This window comes from Rissa tridactyla, chromosome 8, assembly GCF_028500815.1.
Source record: "Rissa tridactyla isolate bRisTri1 chromosome 8, bRisTri1.patW.cur.20221130, whole genome shotgun sequence".
NCBI classification, from domain to species: domain Eukaryota; kingdom Metazoa; phylum Chordata; class Aves; order Charadriiformes; family Laridae; genus Rissa; species Rissa tridactyla.
This window is the reverse complement of record NC_071473.1, coordinates 36833677-36851336: the sequence shown is the minus strand read 5'-3', so window position 1 is coordinate 36851336 and position 17660 is coordinate 36833677. Positions and strand designations below refer to the sequence as shown.

Below are 17660 nucleotides of genomic sequence, written 5' to 3'. Positions count from 1 at the left end.
TGCACTTTCATTTCAGATCTGTTTGCTCAATAACAACTTATTCCCTAGTTACACAAAAAAAGATCTCGGCAGTTATTTTTGTCTTTTCTGCACTAATCTCAATGGTGAATCATGGATTTCTTTTCTGACACATGAAACTTAAAGCTTTTGCTAAAAAAAAAACCCACCCTGACAACATGAAGCTGTTTTGTTGAGAGTCCAGTTTAGTAACGAGTTCATGACCTCAGTAGATAGTAGATAACTTAGTATAGGCAATTTCACCAGAAGAAAGAATTAGAATTATTACCAGAATCATCAATAAGGGTTGTGAAATTTAAAACACCTTAAATGTATTTTTGTTGTTACACGAATTACAGTTTAATGAATTAAGTGTCACACACATTCACAGAGTCTACCAATTAGTCCAAATGAGAAATTCAGAAAGCTTAGTCCTGGAAAAGACTAAAGAAGAGACGTTAAAGTAAGTTGGACTATATGCACTACATTCTCCTAGTCTAACAGCATTTAAAAAGCACATTTTGGAACTAAAGTCATGCCTGTAGATGGTAAAGATCATCATCGGATATCTACCATTTGACATCAGTTTGCCAGCATTCAGCTCAATTCACACGTGCTAGTGTTCAGTAACATACCTGTGTTTCCATCTCCATCATTCTTTGTTTGGTCTCCTTCAGTTCAGCCTGAGTTTCTGCTTCTCTCAATCGCACTGTCATCAGCTCATCCTGTAGTTCATTCACTGTGTTTTTTCTGGGAGGATCTTTCCATCTTCCACTAGTACGAGCTAAGTGACGCTAAAAAAATAGCATGCCATTGCTGATAATACCTGATCTTTCCTGCTGTTCCCTTATTTCATTTAAGGTCTCAGAGTTATATGGGGACAAGTTGCTATAGTGCTCCTATTTGACCTAAAAACTAGAAACCCATGCAAACTTACTAGTTTTAGCAACAGCCAATTAAAAAGCTGAAGACAGTCATTCCCAACTACAGTAAGTTAGTGAACTGCAAGCGAGACTTTTGCCTATTTCTAGCCCTTGTTAACATTTAGTGAAGTAGGACTGATCAGGTACTTCCTTTCTATCAGAATGGCTAGCTAGTAGCACAGGCTCTGTCATCTATAACAACTAGGGACCAATTTTTAACATACTTTTGAAGTAAAGTTTCTTGTGACAGCTGCATTTAAAGATCTTCTCACCTCAGCAGCTTGATCTACCATCACTAGTTTTTACTTGATCTCTACATCTCAAAATTTTGTAGTCTCTTGCTTTATCATCGTTCATTGAAAATATAAATGGTTAAAAGTGTATTGTTTCCCATACCTGCCAGTGTTCCTCCAGATCTTTGACTTGCTGCCTTAGTTCTTTGAGACCCATCAGAGCTTCTGCTTCTCTTAATTTTACTGCAATCAGTTCTTCTTGTAGTCTAGCAACATTTTCCTCATCAGGGAGAGAGCTGTTCCTCTGCAACAAGGACCATCCTCTTAAATATGTATTTGAATAAAATTGTGCTTAGAGAGTCCCACTCCAAGAATATAAGCACAGAATGATAACTCTTATTACTAACCAGACTTTCTTAATTACACATCCCTTGCAAAATAAAGTGATGCAAAAAACCTAAATTCCGGGATATAGCGAGTATAAATAAGTATCTTCCAACTGCGAACTACCAAAAAAATTGACAAGGTAGTTTTGGGTATTCTGACTTCCAGATTTCCCTGGATGGTATCCCTAACAAAGCATTATTTACACTATTTTGCACACATCATCAAAAATATCGACAGAAGCCTGAGAGATTTTGAGCTAGTTGATAGAATTAAAGCAAATGAGGAACTGAAATTACACCTTTAGAGTTATAACTTACAGGAAAAATAATAAATGGAAAATTATTTTTTGGGAAGTAGGTCATCTACCTTCGAAAAGGAGAAAAGATAAATTGGCAAAAGGAACCACCATTAATATTTATAAACAACCACCAATCAATAACAGGTCTTCCAGATGAAAGTGCATGGGTGTTTACAAAAACACATGAGGGAAAAAGTAGAAAGACTAGAGAAAGCTAAACAGAAAACAGGAAAACACATGGGAGGAGTGACCTGGGGAAAGTGAAACAGTGATGAAAGCAGAATAATGGAAGTCTGGGAAGAAAACAGAGGGGAAGAAAAAGAATATAGTCTGCCTAACTACAATATCCCTAAATCAAATCACTGGTCATCGAATACTCTAAGTTGAACTGTCCTTCATCACTTCCTACTGTATTTCTCAGTAAAATTGAGTATTTCTGTAGATGTGTAGTACTGTGACAGTTGTCAGTTTTTCTTGAGAGTCAAGATTGAAGTAATTAACTAACTACAGAACACAGCACAATTAACTAACAGAACAGAGCACAACATCCATTTATTAGCATCTCAGTGTTTCAGAATCATGGTATCTGAGTATTGGCAAATATATGAAGCGATAGGGTGTGTTTCTGAATGTTTACATCACTGTCAGTATAGCCATGCAAGTCTTGGGTTACGGAGCAGAATCTTCCCAGATTACATGACGCGTCAGTAACTAACAGCAGTAAAGAACTGTATTTGTAGGAATTTGAGGGAATTAACTTCAGTCACTTTCTCACGTGCCTAAGTTCATTATGACAGACTGAAACACTACTATACATCTGAGTTGTCTGGTACACTCAACTTTCTCCCACTGCTCCAGTTTTTCTTCACATTTAAGTTTTCAGTGTATGCTATCTTCATGCTGATGAAGGTTAAGAAGAGTAGTAGTCTCTTTTTGAACTTTGAAAAATACCTTAGATGCTGAATTCTTACCAATGTTCAGTACAGTAAAAACTACCACACTACTTGCCTGTCAGACTCCCGTGAAGCCCCTCAGACAACTAAAAAAATGAAAATCTTAACTCTAGTGGTTTAATCCAATTAGCTAGCAAGTTCTGTCGGCATTCCTGAGTGTATAGCTCTTTAAAATTTCCATGAGGAAACAATTTCCAAAGCCAATACAACAGGATCTGAAAAGCATGCTTTATATTAGGTCAACTAGTAGGGCTTTTTTCTTTCCTTTTTAAAATTTTATTTTGCAGTTAAGTTTTTCTTCAAAGAAAGGTAAACTTTTGACAGTTGGTTTGAATACAGCTCAAACTGTGGCATCAGTAAGTTACAAGTTGGGATGGCACCCAAAAAAGCAGTAGAGATTTTGATACTCAACAGTGGAAGTATTCTTTCCCTGCCCATAATGGGATGAAGTGGGAGACACTCAAGAACTCAAGACCTGGGAATGGTAACATTGAACTCTTTCCTCCTCCCCTCCCAAACTATTTACTTTCACATCACCTCAATGCTCACCCTAAGCTGACTGCTCTTGTTGCAGGATATCATTTTGAAACAATTCACATTCACTGTAAAGACCACCAGATTCCAAGTTTTCCACTGCAGTGGGTGTCAGGAACAGGAGAAAAGTGATCTGTTCTTCACAAACCTTTCCCAGTGCAAAAAGCTCTTAGGGTTTTTTTGCTATATTAACCACAGGTTTCTGTAGCATATAAAGATTGCAAGAAGTGAAAACAGAAGAGAAGGTTCTAGAGCACAGTTATGCAAAGAATTACAGGGACTTGTAGTCTGTTTCTACTGCTATTTTATACAGAGGGTCCTGGTTTGATTTACCTTTTCCATCTCTAGAACTTTATCTTGCATCTCCTTCAGGGCACAATGGGATTCTGCTTCACTCAGCCTGGCTTGGACCAGCTCTTTTTCCAGCTGTAGCACAAAGTCTTCACTGTATCGTGAACTGCATTTATGCTACAAAGTTTGCAGAAATATGTTTAGTATGAAGCACAGACGGTTTGAAAGGGGTTTTATATGCCAGATTTGGAGTGCAAAGTGCATTCAAATGCTTAACATTAGGACTACTAGCTTAGGATTGATAGAAGCGCTTACCTCACACAAGTCTACTAACATGTCCATCCAGACTGCTAACAATAAGAACCCTAACACTACGCACCTTGAACACCGCCACAAGCCAAATGCGTAAGACCAAACTGAGACCCCTACTAGTACTGATGAGCAACAACTCAGTTTTCTCTAATTGTTACCTACACCAAAAAATTCTCAAAGGATCTGTGATTATTTTGTGATATGCTGAAAGAGATGCTTAGGAAAGACTAGCTTATTACTAGATTAACAGAACTATCTCTCTTGATCCCTACTCACTTAAAGTCTGATTCAACAGAAGCATTTGATAATCTTGGATTTATGAGAAAAAGCCAGGTACAAGTAGCAGTACAGCCCCTTCCAGACAGACAGCACAGGCCCAAGCTACAAAGAAATTTGGTTCTTTCCATATAGGACTTACTCCAAGACTACTCCCAGCCAGTTTTGCACACCGAAGCACATTCCCTCAGTAATAGAACAGCAGTTCAAAATTTAAGGTCACCCTTTCCAAACTTCACAGCGGAGGGGGAAGGGGGGAGACCCCCACAGTTCTGCTCAAGTAAGGTAATTCACCATTAATTTAGTTCTTGACTGTTGATTACCTGGAATTAAAAGTGAGATAATCCTTTCACTTGCTAAAGCACAATTTCATGAAACTGCATCTGTCAACAGATACATCCAACTGAAGTCATAGTAAGCATTTGTATTCAGAAGCCCTACTTAATTTCTCCCTCCAGCCAAGAGTTACAAAATACATTGTATTTCTTTCTTGGGTCACTTCAAAATTACTTGAAATTCACCAGGGATAGTGAGACTTGCTTGACAGGCCATGCCATTCCAAATCAACATTTAAATTTCTGGTTTAGGAAAAAAATGGTTGTTGAAATCCCCAAAGTATAGCTGCCTAGTTACTGGGTATGCTTAGCTACCCTGAAAATTAAATATAAAGGGAAGTCATTTAATACATCTTTGGTGCCATTAACTACATTGTGAAGAATAAATACTATACTTGGATTCATAGATGAAGTTTTATTCAATTAACAATGCAACTTTAAAATCCATAGAGTATTCGTTATACTAGAGATACAACTATTTCTTCCTTTATTTTATGTTTGCATCAAACAATTTAGTTTTCTGCATCTAAAAACAGTTGACAAAATTAACAGAAAAGTCTTCAGTTCCATTTGCTTCTGTATGACATTCAGTGACCTTTAATGCACAAACCAAAGGCAAGCAGGACTAAACAAGGATTTACAACATCTAACTACATGGTAAAGAAATGGTTTTTCATTTATTTTTATACTTCTGCATGCCAATTAAGCCTTTCATCATGATTTACAGCACAATCCAAATTCAAAATCTACAGTAACCTTAGTGTTATGGTTTATTGTATTTCTTATAAATACGTGTCTACAGGGAGCTATAATGGAGGAGATATACGCAAAGCATTAAAAGGCAAATACAGCTCACACAGGCAGTCTTTAGTGTCATGGAGACTATGCATTTAAGTGCTCATCCTACCTAACTGTACAGCTGAAGACACAAGGAACACAATGTACAAAGATTATAGTATATTTAATATTAATTTTCCCTTATACAATACTAATTAAATTCATATTCTTTTCAACCCACATAGCGTCTTTGCCTCAGCAAGCAGTGGAGTGTACACCCTGATGCGAGTGTAAGGAGAGACTGGGTGGACAACACTGACGCATTTCTACAATTGCTTTACCTGATATGGGAGCACAAGTAGCATACATACATAACAACATGCAGACACTGAGGATAGGCAACAGCTCTTTCTTACTCCCTGGCTGTTTGTACACGTTCATCAGATGATATAGATACTTAAATGGTCTCTACGTTTCTTGTTCCAGATTCTGTTTATGATACATATGGAAAAAGAATGAATGCACTGTGCTTTCCTCAAGTAAGAAGGCCTCTTGTACTTTCCAGGAAATTGAGAAAAAACAGCAGATTTGAAGAGCTGAATACATCCTGATTTTGCAACAATATGTAAGTGTACCCTAAATAGTTTTCGACTACAAAAATCTAACTGATGTTTGTCAAATAAGTAATGGAGAGTGTAAAAAAAAAGTTACTTTATTCAGTTTCAGGCACAAGTCATGCCACTTTTAAATCTGTCTTTAGATTTCACCTGCCTAAGGAATACGTTAGGAGTACTTCTCTATTTACCCACAATAAACTTTACATCAAGTCTTGACAGGCTGGCAAAAAAACCACAGCCAAGATCAAAACAGATTTTAAAAACAATATTCACAAGTTCAAAATTGTGATTTTTTTTTCCTTAAAAAACCAACACACAATTTCAATAATGTAGAATATAAAGGTAGCACAAGTTTATAGTCAAAACAATGTTTGAAGACTACTTTAAGACTGACTTCTTTAGCAAAAAAACTGCTTTTATATATTTGCCTTGAGCCCTAGAATTTATGACAAAAAACACAATGTGAATACATATTTCCAGGCACCAGCCAAATGTTTTAACCACAGTAACACTGTTTTTCTTGGCTGTGTTTAAAATATGTTTGTAATATAAAGCACTAAAAATGTAATTCTATAACCATTTATGTCTGGAAGAAACAAGTCCTTGCTTGGCTTCACAAAACTGTATTTCTTTTCCCCAAACTTTTCTTAAAATCTCAGAAATAGTAAAATCTCAGAGACTGACACAACCATTCCTAATATTATTTCGGCTGATGACAGATCATTACAGATTATTATCTATACTGAAGGGCAACTAACAGATTGTCCAGCAGGTGCCCAGTTAACTTTGGTTACACATTTAAACACTAACTGTAGTAAAGTGTTTTTTTTTTTTAATTTCTGCTTTTTGGTTGCAAATCAGAACATATCATAAAAAAAGTATATTGTAAAATAAAGTTCCATAAGGTTGCAACACTCATTTACATGCATACGTTCCCTATATCAGTTATTATGCTTTTAATTATTATCGGTCATTTTAGCATGAGTTCCTGAACAGAAACTATCCATTATGGAGTTGCTGTAACAATAACCAAATACATGGCTATAAATTACTTTGCAAAACATACATGCTTCTATCTGAATGTTTAGTCAATTAAAATTCTATCTTCACATAATACACTTGAAGAGCCTTCTTAAAAATAAGATGTGAAGCAATTCTAGCTTGAACTGCCTCTCATTTCTCAGACTCATTTTTCAAGCGTTCAGACTGATGAACTGGGTAACCATTGAAAGTTAAGAGTATCACTGGGAAAGACTGAGGTTTGTGTTCTGGAGGTGTATTAAATGGAGTTAATTCTGGAGGTGTATTTCTGAAGGCAGAAATTGTTAGATTATCATTTTTATACATGCTGCGGAACCTACCTTTTTCATTTAGAAACAATAGGAGAAAGAGAACAGAGAAAAAACCTTCAGCACATGATTATCATCAGTAGGTGAGAATAGGCTGATTACCCTCACCCCTAACTCCTCAAATACCATCACTCTTAGTATGCCTCAAGAGAAAACCTCCTGTATTCTGTTGAAGTCAGGCACAACTTCCTCCACACAGCTCTTGATTTAGTGTCAGTATGAGGAAGAAACCACCTTCCTCTTAATCTTTTGGTTACCCACCACATCTAGAAGCCTTTGGCAAGTTTCTGTATTTAAAGATCAGACATGCCAAAGACAGATTAGTAGCATTCTCTTCGAAACCATTCAGGTAAATGTTTAGGTAGCTGAAGCACCTAAATATAAAGAATGTACAGGTCATAACACTGTTTTTAAAAACCTTACACTGACAGAGCTGCTCTCTACTAAGATGTAAAAGTTTGCATCTAAAGTAAAATTAAGCACAAAGACTCCATCTCAAGTCTTATTATTTTCCACTTCCTTTCCCCTTCCAAATGACTTCAAATACAATCAGAAATATGTGGAATACATTTGATGACACTTAATATATGATTTATTATATGATCACTAGTATTATTTTCATGTTGTCTGGGAGAAGCACTAAAGCAGAACTTCCCTTCCTTTCACTAAGAAACAATGGTAAGAACAACCTCTCTAAGTAGATGCAACACTTTGTAATAAAGTCATTCTAGTTTAATTAAAAACTCCCTATAAATACTTCAGCACAAGAAAAATTAAAGTTGCATGTAATTCGGTCTTCTAGTGTTGGACTTAAGTCAAAAGAATACTCCTCTACCCATCTCTGTATTCAGCCTTACAAAGAAGTGCTGCAAGAGAATTTCTTCATATACACACACGTCCTGTAGGCACCTTCAATACTTACCCTTTCAGCCACCCCAACTTGTGCTATCAAGTCTCACAGAACGAACCCTATATTATACTTAAATACAAATGCATAACCTTTTTACAAAGGTTATGTTATCCTTCTTAAATACTGTTGTTTAGATAATATTTTTGCTACCAACAAAACAGAAAAAAAAGCCCAGTCTTACTTCTCCTGCCTCATGATTTACAAGTGGGTTGTGTTTTGCTTTCTTTTTTTTAAATCCCATAGCATTGTTCAGAAGAGGCAAACACGAGTATCCTTAGGCAGTTCTTTTCATACATTCCTATTCAGAAATTCACACCTGAACTGTACAGTTTCTATCATGCTGAAACAGACAACTCAACTTTGGAAAAGATGTAGACTATAAAATATGTAGGATAGATGCTATACCGTTAAATAACTACAGATAAACTATGTAGCCATTTATAAGTACACTGTGCAATCCTTTTTGCTAATCATAAACAAAACTGAAATAATTGGAAGGAAAAAACCCAACGACATTGAAGCAAGTATTCATAAGACAATACTGAAGAGAAGCATTGCCAAGAGCAGAGCTACTGGCACAAGGAAGCAGCAAAAAAATGTATCAGTGTACTCTACTTAAAATGCCAGAATTCAAAAGAAATTGATGGATTTCCACTAGGTGGTGCCCTCAGTGCATGCAGCTGTTTACCTTTGTTGCTCCTATTTCCGTGCTTGCAAACAAAGTTAGAAGCCCGTTCAATTACAAATGTTACTAATGCAGCAGAATCTAGGGAACTACTAATTGAAACCATCTTCACACTTTAGCACGTTGTCTAAGTTAATTCAGACAGCCCTCAAAGCCACAATACTATTCCTTGCGCTTCAAAATTAGTCAGCTACTAGGCACAAATCCCCCTATAACCACATGGCTTTAGAGCCCCAGTTCCAAGCACAGTCAAACTATTTCCTATCATTGCGGTCACACGTAAGTGTAGGAAAAGGCGGCTGCAAGCATGCAGGGTAGGAAGTGTGGCTCTTAAATTAACTGTCCATCCTCACATTTTACTTGCTCTCCACCCCTGCAGTACCTGTCCAATCTTCTGCCCCCACAGCTCAAATCAAATCAATTTTGCAATCCAGTTATCTATAGCTCTGCTCAGGACCTCTATCCTTGCCCAGCCAACCTGCCAGGCTTCCCTACCATTGCTACTTAATAAGGTCCCCAGCATATTTAAAAGCATTAGCTTTAAAATTCATATTACCCATCAATTAAGAAATAGATAAATACAGCATTTTAGTATCTTTTAGTAACTTTTAATTGAATACAGGTATGTGACATGAATGCCTCCAAAAACACATTCCAAAAGCATCTGTACTATTGTAATCAGACAGCAAACATCTGGCTAATCAAGTCTATAAACATTTCTCATTTCATTTCCACTTGAAAGATTACAACAATACTTAAAATTTTGGTAAGCATTGCTAGAACATCCCTATCTTCCCAATTATAATTTCTTCATTTTTTTCCCCTAAAGAAATTGCTGAATTAAATAAAAAAACAGCATTACACATTGCAGAGTAACAGCTCAATAATTCCTTGCAACTATTCTAAAATATGTACCTTTTTTTACACTTAAATGCATTAAACAGACATAATAAACTATTTATGTAATGTTGCATTTAAGTTCCGATTTCTTTTCAGTCTAACAGTAAGTCTCATCTCCACCTTCCAAGAAGGGATCCAAGTATTTCCAGAGCTTTGGTGGAAGATGTATAAAACAAACTCGGTTTTTGCCTGTAAGGGATCTGGTAAGTAGCTGCAGTTCTAAAAAAGTTGTATTTCGTACACCTGAAAACACCCAGGGCTTCAGATAAGTACTTGGATACCACTTACTTAAAAAACAGTATGAGCATATTCACATCAATACTGCTAGTGCACAATTTATTCAGCATGTGAAGACTCCTGAAAATGCTTCCCTCCCTCTCAAGAGAGGACACTGAGCGCTTTGTAAATGGCTTGGAGAAAGTAACTTCAGTCTCACAGTAAGAGTCTGAAGTCTTGCGCATTATACTACCCAAAACACATAGTACATACAAACACAGGACTACATAGAGCTGCTAGTTATTTTTCTGCTCTATCTGCACATAAACCAACACCTTTAGTAAAGCCCTGCAGCTCTAAACTCAGCAACAATACCCTTGTATTTTTGCAAGCAGCAAATTTAAGCATGCTAGGAAAAAAAAAAATAGGTACACAGGAGAAACAATATGGAAAGAATTGACTTAAATAAGAAGCTAGATAAAGGCATTATGAATCAACTCTCAAATCTGAGTATTCAGAGTGACACAATATGCAATGGCTAGATTCAGATCACTAGGAACTACCAAAGGTTTTGTGGGTGGTTTTTTGTTAGTATTTCTTTGGTGGTGATGGCTTTTTTTGCTGTTGTTGTTGGGGTTTTGGCTTGGTACATTTTATTATGGTTTTTTGTTTGGGGTTTTTTTTGTGTTGTTTTTTTTTTGTTTCTCTAAACTAATAACTTGCATCTATCCAGGGTTATGGATCTCATCTATCAGTAAGAACAGACCAAAATATCACTTAGTCCAGTTTGTGTAATTTTAAGAATGCAAATCACAATGAACAAGCATTTACAAGGACAGCACAGAGACCATGTTGTGATGAGGTAAAACAAACATGAGTGAAAAAGATGAGATGATGTGCTGCCAGGCTCCTTACCCATTGCTGCTGCTGTTGGAGCTCCCTGATGGTATTCTCAGCTTGCTCCAGTTTAGTATTGGCCTCATCACTCTGCTGTTTGATGGTGGCCAGCTCCCGTTTTATGAGGTAGTTTTCCTCAGCCTCCTGAGCCCTTGTCACTTGTCCCTTAGGACATAATTTATTTTTTTTAAGCAATTGAGGACAAATCCAAGAAAGATTGTCTTTGTGATGCTTAGCTGCTTATTTCATCAGATTGGTTTTGCATACAGCATAGAGTACAATTGGTAGAAGTTTTAGGACAAGGTAGTACTGAACAGCTGCTTTAGTACTTTATTACAAAGTTCAGCATACGTTTAGCAAGCACAATTGCGTACTTGCATTCAATAAAATTCCTCCCATGCAGTATTACTCAGTTGTACATGCACAGATTTAAGCTCGCAATATTCAATTTCAGTGTTAATAGTGTCATAGAATCCATTCGTCATAGGAATTTGTACCAAAAATTACATTAGGCTATGAAAAAATATTATAGCGTGCAGGTATTGGGTTTAGACATTTTTAGTAAACAAAATTAAACAAGCATCTAGCAAGATATTAGCTCTATATTTATTACAAATCAGCAAGGCAGGGATAGAGTACAGCATGCAAATATGCATGCATTAAAGCAGTTTGGGGGTTTTATGAGAGTAGGAAGAGTCATACAGAAAAAGACTAAAAAGACTATACCTGTATCAATCTATCTGCCAAGGAAGCACTTTCCTACAAAGGAAAAATTCAGATAGGAATAAGGAAAAGAAAAACCAAAACACAAAGGGGTGATAATAGTTACAAAAAAGACAAGAGCTGAGAGAAAGAAAATGCCCAAATTCTACCCATTTTCTGTACAAACTCGTTTTGCAAAGTTAACAACTCTTCATATAAATTAAGACAACTCAGCCTGAAAGTCCCAGGAAGTAGCCTCCTCTGCAGTAGATTTGACACAGTCTATCTGTGACACAAGAAGATCTCAAAGCCAGATTTCTGTAACACTTAAAATTCGCCTACAGGAGACTGGGTATTTTTTTATCTGAATGGCTTGCTTCCTTAATTAACAAGAGTTACTGGTACATTATCTGATATGATCTAGTAGATAGATGCAAGATGTGGTCTATGGTCTATCCACAACATCAAAGGAAGGCATAATTTGAGCACAAAGGAAACTCCACTAAGCACCAAGGCATTCATGCAGAACTAAAGCTTCCAAAAAGATGAAGCAGGAAAGTTAAATGGTGCAAACCGACAGACACAAGTAGAAAAATTAAACTATGACAGGTAGTATTTTATTTTACTGAACTCTTGCAGTAAACCCAATTGAGCAGTTCGTAGATTCTCTTTCCTTGCCAAAGTTTTGCAAGAAAGAAATTTTCATTTATGCACACTGACAAGCACTACATTTCCCCCCACCCAAGTTGCACATTTAATTAATTTCTCCTCTATCACCCTTGAAAGTACTCAATTCTTGCAGATTCTACAACAGAGAACACATCTATTCGCAGACCATCTTTGTCCTTGGAACTTTTAATAAAATTAAAGTTTCAAACTGGTTGATAATAGCTATGAGTCAGAAGTTAAGGCCAGATGTTTATCATCGAGGTACACTAAGGAAATCGCAACTAAATCATATAGGTTAGGATGAAAAAAAATATTTTAAAATAAAAATAGATTTCCAACACAATGTGTTTGTTCACACTTTATGATGTTTCAGATGCTGTGATGCATCTTCAGAAATTCTTATTAGTAGATAATATTTTCCCATTTTGAAATGTTCTAATTCCAGTCAGAATAGTATACTCTGAAAGTGAATTCTGAAGTTTTAAGTATAGAATTTGCAAAAGCAGTAGCGTCTGGCGCTTCATCATGGAATTCCTAATAATAAAAATAATAATCTGATTTCAAACCTCTGCAAGTTAAGTATAAAACAGGGATATTTACTATTAGAAATTTGCCAACAGCATTGAAGTGATTCACTACAGCTTCAAACTTCTTGTAAAGAGTCTGCTCTTTTCAGGTAATTTTATCAGCACTTCAGTGTTAGAAACAGAGATGTTTATAAAATTGTATTTTTGGTAACAACTTTCACAATATGTCCTCATTATATGCATTTTTCCAAACTAAATTCAGAAATCAATTAATTCAAATTTGACATAGATTGACCGTTTTTCCAAGGAACTGTAATGGATTTAACATCTGAAGTGTGATATCTTTCAATTTTGTGACTTTAAGTTGAATCTTTACCATTTTCTTCCCCGTGAAACAAGAACAACTGTTTGCAACAGCAAACAGCATTCGATTTCATTTGTTGAAAGATAGTTGCTGTTTGTGGTTAAGATGGACAAGAATGTTCATTCTAGAGCAGACAAGCTCAGACGCAATCCATCACAGGAAACATGATACCAGAATATAGGAGAGGCCATTGGAGAACATTGTCCAAGGCTTGGCAATGTATCAACAACAGCTATAATGCATACTTTTAAAATTACATCCAGTTACAAAGAAGCCTAACAAAACTCTATTCCAGATTAAATCTGTGATAAGTAAATCTTAAAAGTTATTCTCCCCCCCACATACCCATAATTGCTACAAATATTCAAAACAAATTAATGGCAGCAGACTTTCTGTACTGAATGTGAATGCTGCAGCAACACCCCTCTACTGCTGTATTCGCTACCAATGGAATAATCTGCTTTCATCTTCATCTCCCTCTGGTCATTGGTAGGTCTGTCATTTTGCTCCTACATAAAGACACCCAGCAACTTCAGATTTTCAAAACTGAGGATTCTCTCACAACAACCTCTTTTCCACCCAAGCAGTCCACTATTTCATGTAGTCTTCTGGACTTTGAACATATGCTTCTAATTTAGAAAGAAAACAGTACAACAAAAGTTGTGTATGTCAAAATGCTTGATTTCATATTCACCAAGAGCCAGACATAACAACCTTAAACATTTGCAAGCACCAACCCTAATTGCTTTGTCATTGCCATGCTATTTGGCTAAGGAATGTTAGTAAACACCACAGATCAACAGGAAAAACAGTAAGCTATAATTCTGAGATTCCCATTTCATATAATACAATTGCTGTCAATTTAAGTATAAATTAACACAGATTAAATCTAATCACCAACATACTTACTTTTTCTAATGTTTCAATGCGCTGTTTTAGGAGTCTATTCTCAGTCCGTAACCTCTGAAAGGTAAATGGTTCAGAATTGTATTTCTCAAGTTATGAATTGAAAGTCTGATAAAAGCCAAGCAAACTAACGTTTTTATCTCATCACATCTATGAAAATCAATATAAATACAAAAATAATTAGTGACCTTTTTAACATCCTTTTATATTATGTACTAACCCAGAAGATGAGTTTAAACAGCTTGATACAGCAAAGATGAGAAGAAGCCTCGTGTTATACAAAAGCATCTGTGTTGCATTAGATGAAAAGCAGCATGTCTGCAGGTCAACCACAGGGCTTAACCACGCATTAGACTTGACAGTCTCCTCCTCAAACAGAGACAGACACAGTCTTCATGGTTAAGGGACATGAAAGTACACTCCCTGCGCTAGGACAGGTTAATGAGATAGCTGCAAGGTTTCCTTCCTTTTTTCCCCCCAATAATTTACATTAAAATATAGAATAATATTTTTTTAATCTGTAAGGTTATACTGAGTTATTTACCTCAGATACCCCAGAAGTGAGAAAGAATTGTACTGAATTGCATATTTTACCTGCATTTCCTATAAATTTTAGCAGTCAGCATTCAGATAGAAGAGATCTGTATCCATAAGAATAGGGCCATGGATATCAGTTCAGTAATGCTTTATTCTGCCAAGGCTAAGAGACAGACTCAGTGTGCTTGTTTTCCATCTCCCTGAAACAGCAGAGCTTCTTAGCAGAAGCAAGTATGTTAGAAGTGGTTTATATAAGGTCCCAAAGCAGGGCCTAGAAACAGACAGCTTTGGGTTGCTGGGTTTGGTTGGTTGGGGGTTTTTTGTTGGATTTTTTTGTTTGTTTGATTTTGTTAGGGTGTTGGTTTTTTGGGGGAGGGAAGGGGGAGCAGGGAAGGATTTGGAGTTAAAATACTAAAATCTAAAATTATAGTTGTCTTTCAAATGATTTTATTCTGTCCTATTCTGTAGAGAGCTGTCATTTGAGTCCTGCAAATTTTCTCATTTGAGATGCCATTACAGCAGTTCCTAATGCTGCTGCCTGCCTCGCTGCCTGTTACAACAATTACAAATGGCCTGAAAAAGCTCAGAGCACCTTTGTGCTCCCGGAATTTTTCTGAAGAGCCAATGCCTTAGAAACTGATACTGAAAGGCAAAACGACTAGCAGTGGAATAGGAAGAAGGGAGGCTGTCCTCACTCCCTCTACTAAGCTTTATATCCTACACTTGCCCATCATTTCTCCCATTGGCTTTTCTCATGGAACTGGCTAAAAACATGGCACAAGGAAGCAAATCCATATCAAACACCATGCTGTGAAAAAAATGCGAAAAGGGAAAAAAAACAGCAAAAGCCTACTTATGTCACAAAAGCAAAAAGATACAGTGATTAAGTACATACAGGAAGTAGGTCAGTTAATAAAAGGGAAACAAACTGCACTCGCAGGGTGGTTTTTTTCCCTCATTATGTATCAATTGCAGAAGCTCCAAAAGAAACAGTGACTGCAGACAGAAAACCCTCAATCTTGGGTCCAATGCATAAGAAAAATCAAGAACTCAAAATCAATGATAAACTACTCAAACACATTCTGACAAACTCTATCTTAACACGTGTCTCACAAACCTCCTGTCTGGGACACCTACATCTAAACCGACACACTAGGAACCTCTGGTAAATAAGGCCATATGTAATCAAGCTTTAGTCAGCAGAAAATAATGAAAACTAAGTACAGCAGGCGTCCAAAGATTTTTCTTTAGATGTCCACCAGAAGTCTCTAATTTCACCATAAGTGTCCTTTATGAACAGACAACTCAAATACAAATGCTGAAAGAAAAGAATTTGGGGACCTCAGTTATGTGTCCTGATACACATACAGATCAAATACATAACCCCACACCTAGGAATTAAACTGATCCATAAATATATCTGTTGAGGCTCTCTTACTTTAATTTCAACTTGTTCTTCCATTTCTTTTGTCTTTATAGTAGTGTATTCCTTTTCTAACCTAAAAATTAGAAATAGTAAGTTATGATTAGAAAAATTGCAGATAACTTACTTGTTGGTGTAATACCTAACAAACAACCGTAGAATAGAGATACAGATTACTGATATTTCCTCTGTTTAAGTGGCCACTTGAAATGCACTCCTGTAAATATTTAGACTGGACATGAAATTTAAACACACAGACTTTTGTAGGTATGAACCTGCACTCTGAAGTGCAGGTTCTTGCTTGTATACATTTACAGTGGCAATGATTTGGACCTATTCTGTAATAACCACTCAATGTAATTATACAATAATCAATTCAATAGATTCAGCCGAAAGAAAACACAGCTTGGAAAGCCTGGAAGACAAAAGATGCAAAGAGATTTCAGACAAAGATCTTAAACATATAAAACAATTTTGTCCCCTCTCCAGCAAGCTACAAAATTGTCCCAATTGAAAAAGCTGGCAACAAGAAAAAAAAACAAGCAGAGATAAACAATGCCTCTGCAGAAGGCAACCAAGGAAGTTTAGACACGGAATGCTAGGATTTTAAACTACATATGCTTTTATCGGCTTTCAGAGAAAATGTTTTTCCTGAAAGCTTTGTTACTACTTGTTTTAGAGAAGACTGCTCACTCTACAGCATTCGTCACAGGCTGCTGACAGAGGGGTCAACAAATGCAAACTGAAAGACCCTAGCACACTCTACAAGAACAGCGGAAGTACAATACATTACAACCAATTGGAGAATCTCTGAACTTAATCCTGGAGAAGCACAATACGTGCAGCTTGGCTTATCAAAACATAATTTACCAAAGGCAGAAAAGAGAAGACATACAACTAATGTTTTAAAAAAAAAAGTAGCATTATGCTTGGGATTTCAAAAGTTATTTTACAATTACTAATGGTCTTAAAGTTTCATCAATTTATATTTCGAAGAGCACTAGTCTTGACCATACACATACTCTTTAGCACTGTGAATACTTTTCTAGTTCCTGAGAACTAAAGTCTTAAGAATTTAGGCCAGATCATAAAGTTTAATCTCCTTTACCTGCTTCACCCTCCCTAAAAAAAAAAAAAAAATCAAACAATCCTTCCCCCCCCGCCCAAAGCTACTCCCCCCATACATACTGAATTTTCTATTCAGATTCTGTTTACGGAAGTGTTGTGATTCCCCATAACTTGCAGGTTTCTTTAAAAGCTTTTCAGGTTATTTTTATAAATGAGATATAGCTTTATTCTAGTTAAGAAAAAACTGCAAATACTGCTTCAGAAGAATTTTCTTGCAGACAGAACTTCAGTTTTAACTGTTTATAGTATAAAACACCAAAAAATTTAAATATGGAAAAATCAAAATGAAATACCAAATAACTAGTTTTAAAGATAAACAAACAGTAGCTCTCAGCAACAGTATAATCCATTTTCTCAAAATATGTTATACCTACTTTTTCATCTTTTTTGCATTGTATTTGACTTGGTAAGATGCTTGGATTAATTTGTCTGGACCACTGTCAAACTGATGTGGAATGACCTTTTGAAAGTGCTAAAAGCAATCAGAGCACAAGATTACATATAATTAATAGCT

General features: G+C 36.2%; 1 protein-coding gene across 13 annotated transcripts in view; it reads right to left on the bottom strand.

Moving 5' to 3' along the window:
* Nucleotides 1-17660, bottom strand: part of EVI5 (ecotropic viral integration site 5) — an 81274-nt gene that overhangs the window by 39553 nt on the left and 24061 nt on the right. For 10 of the 13 annotated variants that reach the window (XR_008468013.1, XM_054211450.1, XM_054211441.1 and 7 more), the window contains 8 exons: nucleotides 17521-17618; nucleotides 16034-16094; nucleotides 14062-14115; nucleotides 11617-11649; nucleotides 10909-11055; nucleotides 3659-3793; nucleotides 1317-1457; nucleotides 633-791 (listed from right to left, as the gene is read on the bottom strand). Coding sequence is in view for 12 of the 13 variants with exons in the window: in XM_054211450.1 (XP_054067425.1) it covers nucleotides 633-791; nucleotides 1317-1457; nucleotides 3659-3793; nucleotides 10909-11055; nucleotides 11617-11649; nucleotides 14062-14115; nucleotides 16034-16094; nucleotides 17521-17618 (828 nt within the window). In the remaining variant the exon portion in view is untranslated. The remainder of the gene's footprint in view (nucleotides 1-632; nucleotides 792-1316; nucleotides 1458-3658; nucleotides 3794-10908; nucleotides 11056-11616; nucleotides 11650-14061; nucleotides 14116-16033; nucleotides 16095-17520; nucleotides 17619-17660) is intronic. The other 3 variants (XM_054211443.1, XM_054211445.1, XM_054211449.1) reach the window with 3 other exon arrangements.